Genomic DNA, 21369 nt, shown 5'->3' with positions numbered 1-21369 from the left:
AAAAAAAAACCCTGACTAGCCTTCTTGTCTCTCTGTACTCCCCTCCATAGTCTTTTGTCAATAAAGCAGCCAGAGTGATCCTTTTAAAATACTAGTGAGATCATGTTACTCCCTGGTACAAAATCTTCCAGTGGGTTTTCATCTCATTCAGAGGAGAAGCCTAAGTCTTACAGTGGCCTAAAGGCCGGCATGATCCGCAGTCCCTCCCTCCCCTCAGCTTCCCTGACCTCATCCGCTGTTCTTTCCTTTTTTTTTTTTTTTTTTTTTCTGTATGCGGACCTCTCACTGTTGTGACCTCTTCTGTTGCGGAGCACAGGCTCCGGACGCGCAGGCTCAGCGGCCATGGCTCACGGGCCCAGCCGCTCCGCGGCATGTGGGATCTTCCCGGACCGGGGCACGAACCCGTGTCCCCTGCATCGGCAGGTGGACTCTCAACCTCTGCGCCACCAGGGAAGCCCTGTTCTTTCCTTCTCGTTCACTCTTATTCAGCCACACTGGCCTCTTCATCATTCCCTGGAACTGGCCAGCATACCTGCCTCAGGGTATTTGCATGTGTTCTTCCTGGAATGCTCTTTCCCCAGATGTTCCCCCCACCATGTCTGTCTCACTTCTTCAGCGCTTTCCTCGAATGTCACCTTATCCACATCGGTGAGGCCATCTGTCATATTACATTAAGTGGCACTCCATTCCCATGCTTTCTATCCCCGCTTTGTTCTTTACCATGTCATCTATCATCTGACACGCAAGATTTTTGTTTTTATCTATCCCTTACCCACCCCCCACTCCCTGCCACACTGTAAGCCCCATGAAGTTGGAACCTTGTCTGTCTTTTCTTCTGTAGCCCTAGTGTCTAGAATAGTGCTTGGGACGGTGACATAATAGGTGCTCAGTAAATATTTGATGAACGAGTGGAAGCATTTCGACTTGCAGTTATCAACACCAGTTATGGCTATTAACCTTGGGCTAATGGGTGGCTGTGGTAAGAAATTACACAGTTGTGAAAACTGAGAAAGACATTTGAGTATTGAAGATACTTTATGGTGTTTGTAATTGTTTCTTCTGTTGAGGACAGATTCAAATAGTTTATGATCTAGGGGACTAGCGGGCTGAGCTTATTAAGACTTAAACTGGAGAGTAAAAGGCATTCTAGCAAAATGAAGGACTGGGTATTTTAAGTAGCTTGTCGTGGTGGACTGTCACTTAAATTCACTTAGCAAATAGTTATTGAATGAATGAAAGTGCACTGTTGGTTAACTTCCTGGGACTGTGTTGTGTGGGGAGGATTTATTAGAATTGATCTTAGTCTGTGATTGTACTACTAGGACTATATATTAGAATCTCATGTTTTTTTCCAATCAGATTTTCTCTCTATTGTTTCACAATTCTTCACTCTTCTGCTGCGGATGACAGCCAAAAAAATAGTCAAATCTCAATAGTGTATGGACGTCACAGAACAAGAAACAGCTTCCCGTAAAATTGTGGTATCTTTTTTCCTTTTCACGTCTTAACAATTCGACATTTTTCAAGTGTGGGTTTTACTTATGGAGCTTACATTTCCTTGCCTGTTGATTTCTTTATTTTATTTCCTTAGTATTATAATTGACTGCTTTCTTTATGTGACTCCATTAAGTCTTACACATCAGTCAGCCCCCCATAGTTAGAACTCTGACGCTCAGCAGAGTGGATTTTTTCGCCTCAGCTTGGGTGAGTGGGAGTAAATGCTGGCTACATTCCTTCAGCTTGGCTCAAAGATTTCAGACCTACTGGCCTGAATTAGGGCTGGTATTGAGTCTGCAAGCATGAGGTTTGGGTTAGGCATAGGCCCAGTTCTTGTCTTGGAATTTCACTTGGGAATCTTGTCTCTCCTGGTGACAGTTTCAAATAAAATGGCAAGATATACAAATTAGAATATATATGTCTTATGTTTTGATAATGGAAAACATCTGTAACCTCTAACAGTAATTTGCACCTATTTGAAATTACCCTCCAAAAGTGTTTGATGTTCTAGCGTTCAGTTAAGAATCCTCCGTGTTCACGTAACAACTGTCTGATGATCTCATATTTATTGATATTTAGTGTATAAAGCCAAATCAGTTTTGACCCTTCAATTTGCTGAAGAGTATGTAGCATTTTTGGATATTACAGTTGGGCAACGCAAGCAGAAGGATTTTATTTTTTGAAGATTGCTACACTAGGTTAGTGCCATGGTCTTATTCAGCAGACGCACCAAGTGGAGGTTTGGCAGGTGATAGGGAGAGAGTAGAACTGTTTTCTTTGGCTTAAACTTTAAATTTGGTACGTTATGGACACATCTAGTTTCCCTAAGAGATTATGGGTTTATCTTCTCTGAAATCATACCAGTCAATTATAAAACTTTTTCCCCCCCTTAGCTTTATTGTTACAGCCATACCATCATTTTTTTAAAAATTTTATTTATTTATTTATTTATTTTTATTTTTTGTGGTATGTGGGCCTCTCACTGTTGCGGCCTCTCCCGTTGCGGAGCACAGGCTCCGGACGCACAGGCTCAGCGGCCATGGCTCACGGGCCCAGCCGCTCCGCGGCATGTGGGATCTTCCCAGACCGGGGCACGAACCCACGTCCCCTGCATCGGCAGGTGGACTCTCAACCACTGCGCCACCAGGGAAGCCCCATCATTTTTATACATAGCCTTTGGTATAGAATTTTATTAGCTTTTTAAAAAATTCTAAAAATGATTTTCTTCACTTTGTCTGTTTTACCTGCCTCCTTTGTGGTGTTTCCCAGTGGCGGCTTGGAATGGAAACGGTCCATATTCTAGCACCACTCGTCTCGGCATGTCCTTCTGTCATGACAGGGGTTCATGTGTGATGGGATGTGCTTATTGCACGTACTCAGGAAATTCGAACCATTTTCTTTATTCATTTGAAAGGGATGCTTTCTCAAACTGTGAGTGCTGTTGCATTTGTTTCAATAAGTTCAATGAAAAAATGACTGTTTCGGGGAAGATGGCGGAAGAGTAAGACGCGGAGATCACCTTCCTCTCCACAGATACACCAGAAGTACATCTACGCGTGGAACAACTCCTACGGAGCACCTACTGAACGCTGGCAGAAGACCTCAGACCTCCCAAAAGGCAAGGAACCCCCCACGTACCTGGTTAGGGCAAAAGAAAAAACTAAACAGAGACAAAAGGATAGGGACGGGTCCTGCACCAGCGGGAGAGAGCTGTGAAGGAGGAAAAGTGTCCACACACTAGGAAGCCCCTTCGCGGGTGGAGACTTGGGGAGGCAGAGTGGGGGAGCTTGGGAGCCGCGGAGGAGAACACAGCAACAGGGGTGCGGAGGGCAAAGCGGACAGATTCCAGCGCAGAGGATCGGGCCGACCGGCACTCACCAGCCGAGAGGCTTGTCTGCTCGCCCGCCGGGCCGGGCGGGACTGGGAGCTGAGGCTCCGGCTTTTGTCGGAGCGCGCCGGGAGAGGACTGAGGTTGGCGGCGTGAACACAGCCTGCAGGGCGTTGGTGCGCCGCGGCTGGCCGGGAGAGAGTCCGGGGAGGGGTCTGGACCTGCCGAAGAGGCAAGAGACTTTTACGTCCCTCTTTGTTTCCTGGTGCACGAGGAGAGGGGATTAAGAGCGCTGCTTGAGAGGGCTCCAGGGACGGGCGCGAGCCGCGGCTAAGATTGCGGAGCCCAGAGACGGACATGGGACGCTGAGGCCGCTGCTGCTGCCGCCAGGAGGCCTGTGTGCGAGCACAGGTCACTAGCCACACGCCCTTCCGGGGAGCCTGTGCAGCCCGCCACTGCCAGGGTCCCGGGATCCAGGGACGGCTCCCCCGGGAGAGCGCACGGCGCCCTCAGGCTGCAGCGTCACGCCGGCCTCTGCCGCTGCAGGCCCGCCCCGCACTCCGTGACCCTCCCTACCCCCAGGCCTGGGTGAGCCAGAGCCTCCGAATCAGCGGCTCCTTTAACCCCGTCCTGTCTGAGCAAAGAACAGACGCCCTCCGGCGACCTACACGCACAGGCGGGGCCAAATCCAAAGCTGAGCCCCTGGGAACTGTGAGAACAAAGAAGAGAAAGGGAAATCTCTCCCAGCAGCCTCAGAAGCAGCGGATTAAAGCTCCACAATCAACTTGATATACCCTGCATCTGTGGAATACCTGAATAGACAACGAATCATCCCAAATTAAGGAGCCCTGTGGATGAAAGGCTCTTGGTGCTGCAGCCAGGAGTCAGTGCTGTGCCTCTGAGGTGGGAGAGCCAACTTCAGGACACTGGTCCACAAGAGGCCTCCCAGCTGCACATAATATCAAACAGCAAAAATCTCCGAGAGATCTCCATCTCAACGCCAGCACCCAGCTTCACTCAACGACCAGCAAGCTACAGTGCTGGACATCCTATGCCAAACAACTAGCAAGACAGGAACACAACCCCACCCATTAGCAGAGAGGCTGCCCAAAATCATAGTAAGTGTACAGACACCCCAAAACACACCACCAGACGTGGACCTGCCCACCAGAAAGACAAGATCCAGCCTCATACACCAGAACACAGGCACTAGTACCCTCCACCAGGAAGCCTACACAACCCACTGAACCAACCTTAGCCACTGGGGACAGACACAAAAAACAACAGGAACTACGAACCTTCAGCCTGCAAAAAAGGAGACCCCAAACACAGTAAGATAAGCAAAATGAAAAGACAGAAAAACACGCAGCAGATGAAGGAGCAAGATAAAAACCCACCAGACCTAACAAATGAAGAGGAAATAGGCAGTCTACCTGAAAAAGAATTCAGAATAATGATAGTAAGGTTGATCCGAAATCTTGGAGATAGAATGGACAATAGAATGGACAAATTGCAAGAATCAGTTAACAAGGACCTAGAAGAACTAAAGATGAAACAAGCAACGATGAACAACACAATAAATGAAATTAAAAGTACTCTAGATGGGATCAATAGCAGAATAACTGAGGCAGAAGAACGGATAAGTGACCTGGAAGATAAAATAGTGGAAATAACTACTGCAGAGCAGAAAAAAGAAAAAAGAATGAAAAGAACTGAGGACAGTCTCAGAGACCTCTGGGACAACATTAAACGCACCAACATTCGAATTATAGGGGTTCCAGAAGAAGAAGAGAAAAAGAAAGGGACTGAGAAAATATTTGAAGAGATTATAGTTGAAAACTTCCCTAATATGGGAAAAGAAATAGTTAATCAAGTCCAGGAAGCACAGAGAGTCCCATACAGGATAAATCCAAGGAGAAATACGCCAAGACACATATTAATCAAACTGTCAAAAATTAAATACAAAGAAAACATATTAAAAGCAGCAAGGGAAAAACAACAAATAACACACAAGGGAATCCCCATAAGGTTAACAGCTGATCTTTCAGCAGAAACTCTGCAAGCCAGAAGGGACTGGCAGGACATATTGAAAGTGTTGAAGGAGAAAAACCTGCAACCAAGATTACTTTACCCAGCAAGGATCTCATTCAGATTTGATGGAGAAATTAAAACCTTTACAGACAAGCAAAAGCTGAGAGAGTTCAGCACCACCAAACCAGCTCTACAACAACTGCTAAAGGAACTTCTCTAGGCAAGAAACACAAAAGAAGGAAAGGACCTACAATAATGAACCCAAAACAATTAAGAAAATGGGAATAGGAACACACATATCGATAATTACCTTAAATGTAAATGGACTAAATGCTCCCACCAAAAGACACAGATTGGCTGAATGGATACAAAAACAAGACCCATATATTTGCTGTCTACAAGAGACCCACTTCAGACCTAGAGACACATACAGACTGAAAGTAAGGGGATGGAAAAAGGTATTTCATGCAAATGGAAACCAAAAGAAAGCTGGAGTAGCAATTCTCATATCAGACAAAATAGACTTTAAAACAAAGACTATTAGAAGAGACAAAGAAGGACACTACATAATGATCAAGGGATCGATCCAAGAGGAAGATATAACAATTGTAAATATTTATGCACCCAACTTAGGTGCACCTCAATACATAAGGCAAATACTGACAACCATAAAAGGGGAAATCGACAGTAACACATTCATAGTAGGGGACTTTAACACCCCACTTTCACCAATGGACAGATCATCCAAAATGAAAATAAATAAGGAAACACAAGCTTTAAATGATACATTAAACGAGATGGAGTTAATTGATATTTATAGGACATTCCATCCAAAAACAACAGAATACACATTTTTCTCAAGTGCTCATGGAACATTCTCCAGGATAGATCATATCTTGGGTCACAAATCAAGCCTTGGTAAATTTAAGAAAATTGAAATTGTATCAAGTATCTTTTCTGACCACAACGCCATGAGACTAGATATCAATTACAGGAAAAGATCTGTAAAAAATACAAACACATGGAGGCTAAACAATACACTACTTAATAATGAAGTGACCACTGAAGAAATCAAAGAGGAAATCAAAAAATACCTAGAAACAAACGACAATGGAGACACAACGACCCAAAACCTGTGGGATGCAGCAAAAGCAGTTCTAAGGGGGAAGTTTATAGCAATACAAGCCCACCTTAAGAAGCAGGAAACATCTCGAATAAACAACCTAACCTTGCACCTCAAGCAATTAGAGAAAGAAGAACAAAAAAACCCCAAAGCTAGCAGAAGGAAAGAAATCATAAAAATCAGATCAGAAATAAATGAAAAAGAAATGAAGGAAACAATAGCAAAGATCAATAAAACTAAAAGCTGGTTCTTTGAGAAGATAAACAAAATAGATAAACCACTAGCCAGACTCATCAAGAAAAAAAGGGAGAAGACTCAAATCAATAGAATTAGAAATGAAAAAGGAGAGGTAACAACTGACACTGCAGAAATAAAAGAGATCATGAGAGATTACTACAAGCAACTCTATGCCAATAAAATGGACAATCTGGAAGAAATGGACAAATTCTTGGAAATGCACAACCTGCCAAGACTGAATCAGGAAGAAATAGAAAATATGAACAGACCAATCACAAGCACTGAAATTGAAACTGTGATTAAAAATCTTCCAACAAACAAAAGCCCAGGACCAGATGGCTTCACAGGCGAATTCTATCAAACATTTAGAGAAGAGCTAACACCTATCCTTCTCAAACTCTTCCAAAATATAGCAGAGGGAGGAACACTCCCAAACTCCTTCTACGAGGCCACCATCACCTTGATACCAAAACCAGACAAGGATGTCACAAAGAAAGAAAACTACAGGCCAATATCACTGATGAACATAGATGCAAAAATCCTCAACAAAATACTAGCAAACAGAATCCAACAGCACATTAAAAGGATCATACACCATGATCAAATGGGGTTTATTCCAGGAATGCAAGGATTCTTCAATATACGCAAATCTATCAATGTGATAAACCATATTAACAAACTGAAGGAGAAAAACCATATGATCATCTCAAAAGATGCAGAGAAAGCTTTTGACAAAATTCAACACCCATTTATGATAAAAACCCTCCAGAAAGTAGGCATAGAGGGAACTTTCCTCAACATAATAAAGGCCATATATGACAAGCCCACAGCAAACATCATTCTCAATGGTGAAAAACTGAAAGCATTTCCACTAAGATCAGGAACAAGACAAGGTTGCCCACTCTCACCACTCTTATTCAACATAGTTTTGGAAGTTTTAGCCACAGCAATCAGAGAAGAAAAGGAAATAAAAGGAATCCAAATCGGAAAAGAAGAAGTAAAGCTGTCACTGTTTGCAGATGACATGATCCTATACATAGAGAACCCTAAAGATGCTACCAGAAAACTACTAGAGCTAATCAATGAATTTGGTAAAGTGGCAGGATACAAAATTAATGCACAGAAATCTCTGGCATTCCTATATACTAATGATGAAAAATCTGAAAGTGAAATCAAGAAAACACTCCCATTTACCATTGCAACAAAAAGAATAAAATATCTAGGAATAAACCTACCTAAGGAGACAAAAGATCTGTATGCAGAAAATTATAAGACACTGATGAAAGAAATTAAAGACGATACAAATAGATGGAGAGATATACCATGTTCTTGGATTGGAAGAATCAACATTGTGAAAATGACTCTACTACCGAAAGCAATCTATAGATTCAATGCAATCCATATCAAACTACCACTGGCATTTTTCACAGAACTAGAACAAAAAATTTTGCAATTTGTATGGAAACACAAAAGACCCCGAATAGCCAAAGCAATTTTGAGAACGAAAGAAGGAACTGGAGGAATCAGGCTCCCAGACTTCAGACTATACTACAAAGCTACAGTTATCAAGACGGTATGGTACTGGCAAAAAAAACAGAAAGATAGATCAATGGAACAGGATAGAAAGCCCAGAGATAAACCCACGCACATATGGTCACCTTATCTTTGACAAAGGAGGCAGAAATGTACAGTGGAGAAAGGACAGCCTATTCAATAAGTGGTGCTGGGAAAACTGGACAGCTACATGTAAAGGTATGAAAGTAGATCACTCCCTAACACCATACACAAAAATAAGCTCAAAATGGATTAAAGACCTAAATGTAAGGCCAGAAACTATCAAACTCTTAGAGAAAAACACAGGCAGAACACTCTATGACATAAATCACAGCAAGGTCCTTTTTGACCCACCTCCTAGAGAAATGGAAATAAAAACAAGAGTAAACAAATGGGACCTAATGAAACTTAAAAGCTTTTGCGCAGCAAAGGAAACCATAAAGAAGACCAAAAGACAACCCTCAGAATGGGAGAAAATATTTGCAAATGAAGCAACTGACAAAGGATTGATCTCCAAAATTTATAAGCAGCTCATGCAGCTTAATAACAAAAAAGCAAACAACCCAATCCAAAAATGGGCAGAAGACCTAAATAGACATTTCTCCAAAGAAGATATACAGAGTGCCAACAAACACATGAAAGAATGCTCAACATCACTAATCATGAGAGAAATGCAAATCAAAACTACAATGAGATATCATCTCACACCAGTCAGAATGGCCATCATCAAAAAATCTAGAAACAATAAATGCTGGAGAGGGTGTGGAGAAAAGGGAACCCTCTTACACTGTTGGTGGGAATGTAAATTGATACAGCCACTGTGGAGAACAGTATGGAGGTTCCTTAAAAAGCTACAAATAGAACTACCATATGACCCAGCAATCCCACTACTGGGCATATATCCTGAGAAAACCATAATTCAAAAAGAGTCATGTACCAAAATGTTCATTGCAGCTCTATTTACAATAGCCCGGAGATGGAAACAACCTAAGTGTCCATCATCGGATGAATGGATAAAGAAGATGTGGCACATATATACAATGGAATATTACTCAGCCATAAAAAGAGACGAAATTGAACTATTTGTAATGAGGTGGATAGACCTAGAGTCTGTCATACAGAGTGAAGTAAGTCAGAAAGAGAGAGACAAATACCGTATGCTAACACATATATATGGAATTTAAAAAAAAAAATGTCATGAAAAACCTAGGGGTGAAACAGGAATAAAGACACAGACTTACTAGAGAACGGACTTGAGGTTATGGGGAGGGGGAAGGGTAAACGGTGACAAAGCGATAAAGAGGCATGGACATATATACACTACCAAACGTAAGGTAAATAGCTAGTGGGAAGCAGCCGCATAGCACAGGGAGATCAGCTCGGTGCTTTGTGACCGCCTGGAGGGGTGGGATAGGGAGGGTGGGAGGGAGGGAGACGCAAGCGGGAAGAGATATGGGAATATATGTATGTATATAACTGATTCATTTTGTTGTGAAGCTGAAGCTAACATACCATTGTAAAGCAATTATACTCCAATAAAGATGTTAAAAAAAAAAAGAATAAAGTACTTAGAGCAGTGCCAGGTGCCTAATAAGCATTTGATAAACATAAACTATTACTGTTATTTTCTTAACAAGCTTAAGCAATAAGGAGTGAACATCCGTCTTTTTCTACCTGCTCAGCTTCCATTTCTTTTCTTCTAGTAAATGCATTCCAGTTTCCTTTGTGCTAATCTCCCCAGGTGGTCTTGGGAAGCCTAACCCTGTATTCCTCCATCACTACCCTCTGCCTCTCCACCTCACTGGCTCACCTCACCTGTCCCAGCCTGACTGTTTGGACCATCTCAACCCGCTGGCCTGATTGACTTAGAGATGGCCACATGTTTCCACCTGCTCCAATGAAAGTTAAACTTCCTCCTGGGTTTGCCACACTGGATAGACTTCAGCCTTGAGAAGCAAGGAGGTCCCGACTTGAGAAGAGCCTGCTTGGGGTGAAGTGGACACACAGAGAAAAGCAAAGGGGGGTGGTAGGGGCCAACAAACCTCTGATATCATCACTTGTATCCTTGGATTAAGTCTTACGTGAAGCCAGACCAGACCATGGGCTTTTCAGTTACTTATGCTGATAAATCGCTTTTATTCCTTTAAAAAAAAAAAAAAGACTGTTTCATAGAAAGCTATAAAGGTTAGTTGTCCTCGTTCATAAGTTGTGCTGACTGATTTAGATGCAGTTCCTATGGGATTGTCCCCTCACACTGTTGGCACTTAGCTGACTGACAAGAGAGGGGCCTTGAAAAAAGAGCACCGAAATTTCAGGGAAAGGAGCGGGATAGTAAGTTTTTAAAAACAATGTATTTTGAAGGTAAGTTTTGAGCCATAGAAAACTAGCCCTTCAACAGGCAGTTAGGAAAGAGTCTTCTAACAGTTGGAATAACTCCATGTACCCAGATCACCCCAACACATTCTATCTGTGCTTGACTGTTCCTCTCCACGCTTTCTGATCTCCCATCTGTGTCCACTTGAGGATCCCACATTCAGCATTAGCTGGCCCTGGGTCATCTTGATTGGTGAGGCCGTATTTGTACAATCTGTCTGCTGAGGTGGAACAATAACAGCTGGTACGCAGCTGTACAGTTCGTCCTGGGAACTCCTATTTCAGCCAGCAGTTATACTAACAAAATTGGAAACATTTTCAAATAGTTGCTTTCTGTGACTACTGTTTGTGTTAGCTGTTTGGAGACTCCCATTTAGTAACCTAAACATCTACCATCTCTAATTGACTTTCTGTGCTGCAGCCTCATTAAAGTTTCGTATTCCTCAGATCAAGTCTGACTGCAAAGAGAATAGTCATTTTCTGAATCTGAGGAGTGAGCACGTAAGAACAATAGTGAATCAGTGACTCCTAATTTGATATTTCAGAATGAGCCAGTTATCTTCTAATTCAGGCCATGGAAGGGCATTTGGAAGTTTTGTGAAATTCTGTATGGCCATTGTCGCTCATTACTTCACTGTAAAGGAGGCTGTTTCACAACATCCTCATGGAATTCTTCTGAGCTGCACATAACAGAGAAGCATTTATGTTCCCCAGCAGTTAGTACTTGAATCCAATTCTAAGACAGGAAGGGTTTCTCCCCTACTCAGAGAGATTAGACATACTTCACCACGTAGGAGGCTTAAGCAGAATTCCTTGGCTTGGCCCTGTGTGCACAAAGGCTGGATTCTCATTGTCCAGGTGGCCCCCTCCCCTGCTCTTAGTCCCTCAGCCAGATTCACTGTAGGATTCAGAGCAGGAAGTATTAGTTAATTTTGTGTGCTTCGTTCTAAAGATCTGCACTTGAGTCTTTTTGTTTATGGAAGGAATGTGGCAAGGGGAGGCGGGGGAGGCAGCAGACCCTTCAGAAGCTAAATATTTTCTTGAGGGTGTGTATACCCATGGTTAGTATTTTTTTTACTTTTTAATTTATTTATTTTTGGCTGTGTTGGGTCGACGTTGCTGCGTGGGCTTTCTCTAGTTGCGGCAAGCGGGGGCTACTCTTCTTTGCGGTGCACGGGCTTCTCATTGTGGTGGCTTTTCTTGTTGCGGAGCATGGGCTCTAGTCGTGTGGGCTTCAGTAGTTGCAGCACGCTGGCCCCAGAGCACACGGGCTTCAGTAGTTGTGGCGCACGGGCTTCAGTAGTTGTGGCGCGCAGGCTCTAGAGTGCAGGCTCAGTAATTATGGCGCACGGGGTTAGTTGCTCCGCGGCATGTGACATCTTCCTGGACCAGGGCTCGAACCCGCGTCCCCTGCGTTGGCAGGCGGATTCTTAACCACTGCACCACCAGGGAAGTCCCATGGTTAGTCTTCATGTGCATGAACGTGAGGTGAAGGGGAAAGACGTTCTAGCTGTAGAGCTGCTGGAATACTTTCCAGACGTGTACTTACTGGTTTTCTTAATTGTTTGGCTTGGTTCCTTTCCTTTAAAGTCCTTCGTCTACTTTTGCATGCCCCCACAGTATGAAGGTAGTGTCGTCGCTATCATTGGAAAAACGGAGACCTAGTCCTCTTTTCTGTTCATTTGCCATTTAACTAGATCTTCTTACTCTGTCAACTGTGAAATGAGTAGGATGGACAGATAAAGAGTAGAGAAGTGTATTCAGAGAGAGAGAGTGTGTGAACAAGCACATGGAAGGTCTCGACTATAGTTGTTTAATGGAATAAAAAGTAGCTCCTTCAGTTTACGGTTCTTGATTATCCATGATTACAGGTAGTTTCAGATAACACAGGATATTCAAGCCATGACTCTTCCACTCTGTTTTCTGTATTTGCTTCCTTATTTATTCAGGTTAGATTCTAAGTTCCTTGGAGTTACATCAATCCCGCTACCTTATTGTCCTTCCATTGACCCTGTACAGGAGGTGCTAAGTGCTGCTGTAGAAAATCACGCCTCCACGAAGATGTCCGTACCCTCATCCTGGCAGCGTTGTCTCTGCCCAGCAAGCCTTTCTCTCTAGTCAGCTTTCTGCTAGTCTCTATCGTGCCTCTACACGCCCTTCAGATATTCCCCACTGGCTTTGCCCTCAGCCCCTTAGCAGGTACCCTTGATTTTCACTGCACAGAAAAAATAAAGTCATCAGTTAGAACTCTTTCAACTTCCATCCTCTAAAACCTACTAAATCACTTACATTTGCACCCAGGTAGAAAGCAAGGATGCAGGTTTTCTCCTTTATGGAGCCAGTCCTTTCACCAGTGCTGAATCACATTCTTGTTTCCCCGCCTTGTTTCCACAGTCATTCTTTCTCTTTCTGCTGACTGGAGCACAACAGCATGTAATACAGCCTTGTAACTTCTCTCACAAAAAAAGGGAAAAATCTTCCCCTGGCCCTGTATCCCCTCCAATTACCGTCCTCTTCTCTTTCTCCTACCCTTTAGCCAGATGTCATACCAGGTTGGCTACACTCACTGTGTCTACCTTCCCACGTCCTATCTACCATACATTCTCAGTTCCAACCCAGCAAGATCGCTGCCGGTGGGACTGCTCTCACTAAGCACCTCAATGACCTCTTTGTGGCTTGAAGCCATTGGACGCTTCTTAGTCATTATCTTACTTTATTCGCTTAGCCGATTTAAACACCGTTGATTCTTTCCTTCTTCACCCTCTCGGCTTCTGTGATATTCTGTGTTGTCTTTTACTTGCCCTCCTCCCTCTGGTCTTCATAGTCTCCTCTGTTGCCTCGTCTTCTGGCTGTGCTTTAAATGTTGTTGCTCCTCAGCATGATCCTAAAAGTCAGCTCCCTCCTCGCTCAACACTCTGACCTCATCGGTCTCAACCATACCACATCTTCATCATCCATCCACAGGCTAATGAATCCCAAATCTGTATCTCTAACTTAGATGTCTCTCCTGGGCCATCAGACTATTCACATCCAGCTCCCTACTAGACACTTTTTCTTGTCTAGTTGACCACAGACACCTTAAATCTTGTGTATCCAAAATAGAACTCATCTCCCCATCCTGCCCTCCACTTCTGCCTCCAATTTTGCTTTAACCTCCTTTCTTCTCTATTTCAGTGGATGGTACATCTCTCCATTTGGCTGTTTTTAAACTAGAAAACTGAATGTTATTCTCAATCCTTCCACTTTGTAGAATGCATAAAGGAAGCTTTGGCAATGAAACAGAATGTCAATAGGGTAAAAGTAAAGAAGGCTTTCCGAAATGATTCCTGCTCTCCTCCATCAGTTACAAATTACTATTGAAGTCTGCTAACTACATGTCACCCAAATCCGTTCATTTCTCTATTCCAGCTGTCCCTATTCTTAGTTCAGCCACTGTCGGCCAGGATTACCGCCACATCTTCTTAAATAGTCTCTCTACCTTTAGTCCTGTCCCTTCTAACCTAATCTCCACACAGTGGCCAGAATGATCTTTCTGAAAATCAAACCTGATCATACATTTCCTGACGTAAATCCTTCAATGGCTTGCCATCAGCCTGAGGAAGTTGAAGTTGCTCTTTAGCGTGGCCTCAGGCCTGGCGTGCTGTGCTTGCTAGCTGACTCACCTGCAGCCACTCTCTCCAGTTCTAGATGTACTGCACACCTCTGATTCCTCCAGTGGCCACTCCTCTGTGTTCTCTGGGCTTTCATACATCCTATTCCATCTGCCTGGATGACTGATCTCTGTTGGCCTAGCTAATTCCTCTGCATTCCTCAGGTCTTGGATTTAGATGTCACCTCCTCTAGAAAATTTCTTGACCTTATAGATGTGGGTTAGGTGACTTTCCTCCATGCTCCCAAAACCTCATGTCCTTCCCCTGTCATAGCACTCATCACATGGAATTGCGGTGACCTGTATCCACTGCTGGGCTGGCTGCAATGTCGAAGGTCACGCACATGGCCATCTTGTTGTGTGGAATGCGTGAGCCTCCCTTGCAGATTGCCACAGAGCCCTCTACTTCTTTCAACTGTAGCTGTAAGTTAGAATGAAAAAAGCAGCTCTGAAAATGAGGCATGGTGAGGCAGCGCCAGCAGCAGCAAGCTAGGGTGCTTCAAAGTTTAATGCTAGCGGAGTTGCTTTTCTGACGTTCTGCCACCCATCGCTGTGTTTGTGCCGACACTGAGTGACCACGTATGCCTGTTTCTTTCAGTGTGTGGCTTTGTGGTGCAGATGTTTGTCTGGGACACAGGATACCCTGATCCATTTACCTCTTCTCCTTTGATCCATTCTCCTGTAGGTTGGGTTGCTAAAGAACAATGAGATGGCAGAAATGTAGACAGAGAAAATAGAAAAGCAAGGGTAATCTGTAATCCACAGATTAGTGAGTAAGCCTTTGAACATCCCAAGCCACATACTCATGAGTAAAACTAAATTGTTTTACCATTCCAGAATGTTTTAGATAGTCTCTGGAATGCCATAGATACTGTATTATAACCTCGCCTTCATTCAAAGATGACGTCTTTACATTTTTAACACAGTAAAGAGATACAGGTTAAATTTGCATTCTTTGAACAAGAAGGTTGTAAACTGTATTTGCATGACCTGTGTCCAGACAAAGTGTTATACTGCCTCCTAGGTAGAAGATCTGGATTTGTAAAATATTCTTTGGCAACTATACCAGGTAGGCCCTTGTGCAATCAGGCTCTTGTGTGTGAACATCTCCAGGATCCTAGTTCACGAATTCTCTTCTGTACCGTATTATAATAATGCCTTATATTTGTATAGCGTTTTATAATGAATCAGGTATATGCAAGATCTTAGTCTGACCTTCCAACAACTCTTTGAGGTAGGAGGCTCAGGGATTATCACCCTCATTTTCTTTTTTTAATTTTATTGAAGTATAGTTGATTTACAATGTTGTGTTAATTTCTGCTGTACAGCAAAGTGATTTAGTTTATACATATATATTGTTTTTTATCTTCTTTTCCATTATGGTTTATCACAGGATACTGAATGTAGTTCCCTGTGATATACAGTAGGACCTTGTTGTTTATCCATCCTATATATAATAGTTTGCATCTACTAATCCCAAACTCCCAATCTTTCCCTCCCCTACCCACCCCTCCTCCTTGGCAACCACAAGTCTGTTCTCTATGTCTGTATCACCCTCATTTTTACAGAGGAGAAAATGACGGAACAGAAATCACACAGCTAGTAATTGAAGGAGCCAGGATGTCTACTTAGGTCTCATAATGCCCAGTCCTGTGTTTTTTCCATCATACCATACACCTTTATGTTCAAGATCTCATGCGTGTGAATGTTTCATTATATGGGGGACAGTTAATCAAACCCCTCTTTTAAGATCTGAACCAGTTGGGAAATGGAGTCAGATATGGCCCATCATATCAGTTTTATTACAGGTAAAACTGGCTTGAAGAACAGAGCCTGGGCATATAGCTTACCTGGGCCTTTTGCCCCACCCCACCTGAACTCACGCACTTAGTCCTGAGTCGAGGAGCAGGACAGCAGCAGGCCTCCCCCGCACAGTGGGAGAGGTGCTGTCTTGCACTGAGGAGTGAGGGAGAGGAGAGAGAGGGACTCGGGTGGCAACTAGGAGAGAGCTGAGGAGATTCTGGGCCACACGTGAGCAACACTTCTTCTCCCCTGGGGATGAGTGGGTGTGAGGAAGTGAGAGAATGGCAGAAGTCTCTCCTCAACACTTCTGAGAGTGCAGGAATTCCTCTTCTGTGGGCTTTGTAGGGTGGTTCTTCCTGTGAAGTTGATTCACTTGGACAGAAGAGACTGTAAGCTTCTCGAGTTCAAGGACCACTTATGTCTAGTGCATCCTGTCCCCCAAAGTATATAACATGGGACTGAGCATGTACTTGTGCCCAATAAATACTTGTTGACAAACCGTGATCTTCATTATAACATAGAAGCAGCAAAATATAGATATTGTCAGAGATAGAAAGACCAATCTGTGAATGAATGGTGTTTAAAAACAGCTGCACATTATCTTTTTTACCCACCTGAAATCCTGCTGGCTGGCAACCAAGCTGTCCCAGCCGTCAGGCTGTGTTCTGCCTGCTGCAGGGAGCTGCCTGATGCAGTGACTCTTCTTCCAGAGGGATGACAGCCCGTTCGCTCCTCCCTGTTGCTGTCCTTTCTTGCTCAGCACTCATGTCTCATATATTCTCTTTTGAACGAACACAGCTTCTTTAAACCGCCTTTCTCTTCTCTCTTTCTCTTTTTTTGTCATCTCTTTGTCAGCTACTAGAGGAGTTTTTTTTCTTCTTTCCTGCTGTAGTCCCTGCCCCCATATCTCAATCACTGTCCTTCACTCTTTTTTTTTTTTAATTTAATTTATTTATTTATGGCTGTGTTGGGTCTTTGTTTCTGTGCTAGGGCTTTCTCTAGTTGTGGCAAGTGGGGGCCCCTCTTCATCGTGGTGCGCGGGCCTCTCACTATCGTGGCCTCTCTTGTTGCGGAGCACAGGCTCCAGACGCGCAGGCTCAGTAGTTGTGGCTCACGGGCCTAGTTGCTCTGCGGCATGTGGGATCTTGCCGGACCAGGGCTCGAACCCGTGTCCCCTGCATTGGCAGGCAGATTCTCAACCATTGCGCCACCAGGGAAGCCCCGTCCTTCACTCTCTCTCAGATTTCTCTTTCTTAACCTCGTAAGTAAGTAGAATAGTGCTGATGATACTCTTCCTGCATCAAGAAGTAACATTAAAATTAATACAGAACGAATTTTTAAAAATCTTGAAAGTGCCCAGAAGACCCATTTAGAAAGCCAGCAAATATTTTCTTTTCTGTCTTTTAATTAAGCTTTTGTGGAAGCACCGGCATTAAGGATAAATGCTCATTTTCACTCAATTTTATTTTTGTTTAACAATATAAGTACATAATACATGCTATCATTTTTCATGGCAACCAAAATTTTAACAACACACATCATAAATGGGCTTTTATGAGCCAACTTACGAGTGCAGCTATAACGTATTTCTGTGGGAAAACACGCACCGTTTCCAGGCTTACAGTAGCCTACGGGACACAGCCAGCGTGTTGTGTTCTGGAACCCTCTTAGCGTAGTGTGCACAGGTTGGTTTGTATCCTCTTTCTTTGTCAAGTTCCAAAGCAAAGTGGGAATAGAGGGGGTTTCTTTGCTTCATACGTATGACTTGTGGACATCGATGTGTTTGCCCCACAGGAAAAGCGTTTGACATCACATACGTGCGCCTCAAGTTCCACACCAGCCGCCCGGAGAGCTTCGCCATTTACAAGCGCACACGGGAAGAGGGGCCCTGGGTCCCTTACCAGTACTACAGCGGCTCCTGCGAGAACACCTACTCGAAGGCAAACCGAGGCTTCATCAGGACGGGAGGGGACGAGCAGCAGGCCTTGTGCACAGATGAATTCAGTGACATTTCCCCTCTCACCGGGGGCAACGTGGCCTTTTCAACCCTGGAAGGAAGGCCCAGTGCCTACAACTTTGACAATAGCCCTGTGCTGCAGGTAGGCACCTAGCGGTTGTCTTGGTAGCCAGTCAGTTCTTCCATATGCAGGATGCAGGAAGATCATTGTAGTGGGGGGCCATGGTCCCACTTTTGAAGTAAGGGGTAGGAATAGCACCTACTCCACCAGGACAGGCAGCTGGATTTTATTCTGCTCTCCTGTGTACTCTTAATAAGTGAAGGAAAGTAGTTTTATTTCTGCTGCCCAGTTGATGTTTGTTCTTAGTTTTCATGCACGTGTATTCTGAGATGTAAATTTTACAGATTTTTTAAAATGTTGAACTATTTTGACTTGAGTCTCTGTACTTGCAGTGGAAACATTTTGCTTCTGCCTTCCTTTTGAAGGAGGGTATTTGAATGAATCTACCAAATTTTTTGTATCCTGTCGTACCTCTTCTTTGATTTGACAAAACAAGAAAACTATTTTTTTTTTTTTTTTTTGCGGTATGCGGGCCTCTCACTGCTGTGGCCTCTCCCGTTGCGGAGCACAGGCTCCGGACGCGCAGGCTCAGCGGCCATGGCTCACGGGCCCAGCCGCTCTGCGGCATGTGGGATCTTCCCAGACCGGGGCACGAACCCGTGTCCCCTGCATCGGCAGGCAGACTCTCAACCACTGCGCCACCAGGGAAGCCCAGAAAACTATTTTTTAATATTAGGAAGAGGGAACAACTGAAGCAAGATGTTTAAGAACTCTACCTTCCTTCGTTATTGTACAAGGAAATTTTGGTTGGGTTTGTCTGGTACTGTTGCCAATCACTATGAAAACTCTTCATTACCTAAAAGCACTGGTTTTTGTGACAAGATATAAATTTAGGTAACCCTGGTATATTGCTTAAGAATGGTGATAGAAACTTTTCCCTATATGGCAATAGAAAGAATTAAAGGTTTCTTTTTTCATAAATGCCGTATGCTTATTCCTTATACACTATAATTTGGAATCTTTCTGTATTGCTTAGATGTCTGTGACCTTTTCTTATGTTCTTGCTGTTTGATTATGGAGAGACAGATGCGTGTCATGCCACACTCAGCACATTCACACAGACTGGAGATGCTTCTGTCACGTGGCTAGAGTTAACATCTAAATGGGGACAGCCTGTATTAATTCGCTGAGACAAGAAAGACTGGATGTGGGTTTGCAAACGCTGTGTATACTTTATGAAAAGCTGTTGTGACTTCTAACCAGGGAACCTCCCTGTTTTTCTGGGCCTTATGCCTTTGTGTTCCCTCATTATTTCTCTTTGGAACTTTTTATGTACAAGGACCCTTTGTCTAATTTGGCCACGTGGCTTTGGACAGTGGCGAAAGATGAGAATATATTCTCGCTGGGCCCAGTTCTTCCCTTCCATTGTATTTCTGTAGTTTGCTGGGAGATCATAAATCTTGATTTTGAGGGTTCTGGTGAGCAATAAGTGTGTTTGCAAAGGTCTTTCAAAAATGTTTCTCTCAAAGGCGGTAAGGTGTGCTCAAAATACATGGCAGAAAGAATAACCGACTTCGATAGATGAAACAGCAGGAGACAGATTACCTAGGGCGCAAGTGGCCTCTAAATACTCTTTGAGTTGTCAGCTGGCACACATTTTCTAACTTTGACTCTTCCTACACGAACTGCTGTATTTTACTGTCCTGGGGAGGGAATAGTATAGTCAGTAGGGAAAAGCAGTGAGGTAATGATGCGACTGTGGTTTTCTGGCACCTTTGCTAACTGTATTGCCTTGTCAGCCCGTCTTGAAAGCGGTTCCCCCAGCTATAGGAATTCTGACGTTTCTTAACTCTTCATGCCACAGAAACTTGTAAGACTAAATGTGGCAAAAGGCTGTGGGCATCTGCAATAGATTTGGTCGTTTGGTATCATTATGCAGAAACATTAATTATGCGTCTCTGGATGTAAGAGCTCTGGCTCTGATATACAGTTGCCAAGGAGGGTTGACTGATACGACTTGCAGCCGATCTGACAGTGAGCAGAGAGGCAGTTGGCTTCTGCCCTCATTGCTCCCTGTGCCTCCCTCTAAAAGTTGTGATCTCCCGGAAGAAACTTCCCCGGTTTTAATGTGTATGAATATTACTAAGCATGCAGTGATGTATAATAATAATTAGCATTTATTATAGCACTTACTATAATGTGCCACAATGTGACAAGCATTTTTCTAAACCCTTCAGATATATTAAATGTATTAACACATTTAACCTTCCCAATAACTCTATAAGGTAGATACTTTTATTTTCTCCATTTTACAGATGAGGAGTCAGAGGCCCAGAAAAGGTAAAATCACTTGCCCCAAATCACACAGGTTTTTTGTTTTTTATTTTTTTTACATCTTTATTGGAGTATAATTGCTTTACAATGGTGTGTTAGTTTCTGCTTTATAACAAAGTCAATCAGTTATACATATACATAATCACACAGTTTTAAGTGGCAGAACTGGGATTCAAAACGTAGAAAGTCTAGTTCTAGAGTCTGTTCTTTTTAAGATGCCTGTTATGGAGGAAAAAAAACAAACAAACTTAGATTCAACTCTTGAGAAGCTTTTATTCCAGGAGAGCTGTGATAAAGATGAAGCCTGTCGAAGATATAATAAGCATTAAACACAGAGATACGTTTAGCTGTTTACACTACAGACGACTAAAAGATTCCTAACATTGTGGCCATGAGTGGGCGTTGTTATTGGAGTTCCAAGTTTGGATATGGTGAAATCATCATCTCTTCTCCTTTCTAATTATACATGAAGGCTTCATGGAGATTAGCCTTGATGAGCTCTCTGTGTTGTTCTACATGCCAGGTGTTTGGCCTGGTGTAAGCAGTGATTCTTAATCAGGGTGTGCTTCCCAGTCTCATGTGAAGCCTTCTGAAAACATAGACGCCTGCAGCTCTGCACGTGCTTGTTAACGTCTCTGTAGGTAATGCTGATATGCAGTCCCAGAAGAGGACTTAAAGTGGACATGGGGGACTTCCCTGGCAGCCCAGTGGTTAAGACTCCGTGCTTTCACTGCACGGGTGTGGTGGGTTCGATCCCTGGTCAGGGAACTAAGATCCCACATGCCATGGGGTGTGGCCAAAAAATAAAATAAATAAGTAAGTAAGTGGCCATGGTATATATGGGTAGTTTTATGTAATATACCACTCTAAAACTTAATGGTTTTAAACAACCGTGATTTATTATTTCTCATGGTTTTGTGTT

At 43.4% G+C, this 21369-nt stretch overlaps 1 protein-coding gene across 1 annotated transcript in view; it reads left to right on the top strand.

Annotated features, from left to right (window-relative positions):
* Positions 1-21369, top strand: part of LAMC1 (laminin subunit gamma 1) — a 131055-nt gene that overhangs the window by 63166 nt on the left and 46520 nt on the right. Inside the window, exon 2 of the mRNA XM_060131948.1 lies at positions 17890-18194. Within this exon, the coding sequence (XP_059987931.1) occupies positions 17890-18194 (305 nt within the window). The remainder of the gene's footprint in view (positions 1-17889; positions 18195-21369) is intronic.

The sequence above is a fragment of the Lagenorhynchus albirostris genome, chromosome 2 (assembly GCF_949774975.1).
Source record: "Lagenorhynchus albirostris chromosome 2, mLagAlb1.1, whole genome shotgun sequence".
Classification (NCBI taxonomy): Eukaryota; Metazoa; Chordata; class Mammalia; order Artiodactyla; family Delphinidae; genus Lagenorhynchus; species Lagenorhynchus albirostris.
Note: the sequence above shows the minus strand (reverse complement) of the source record. Positions and strands in the feature narration are given on the sequence as shown.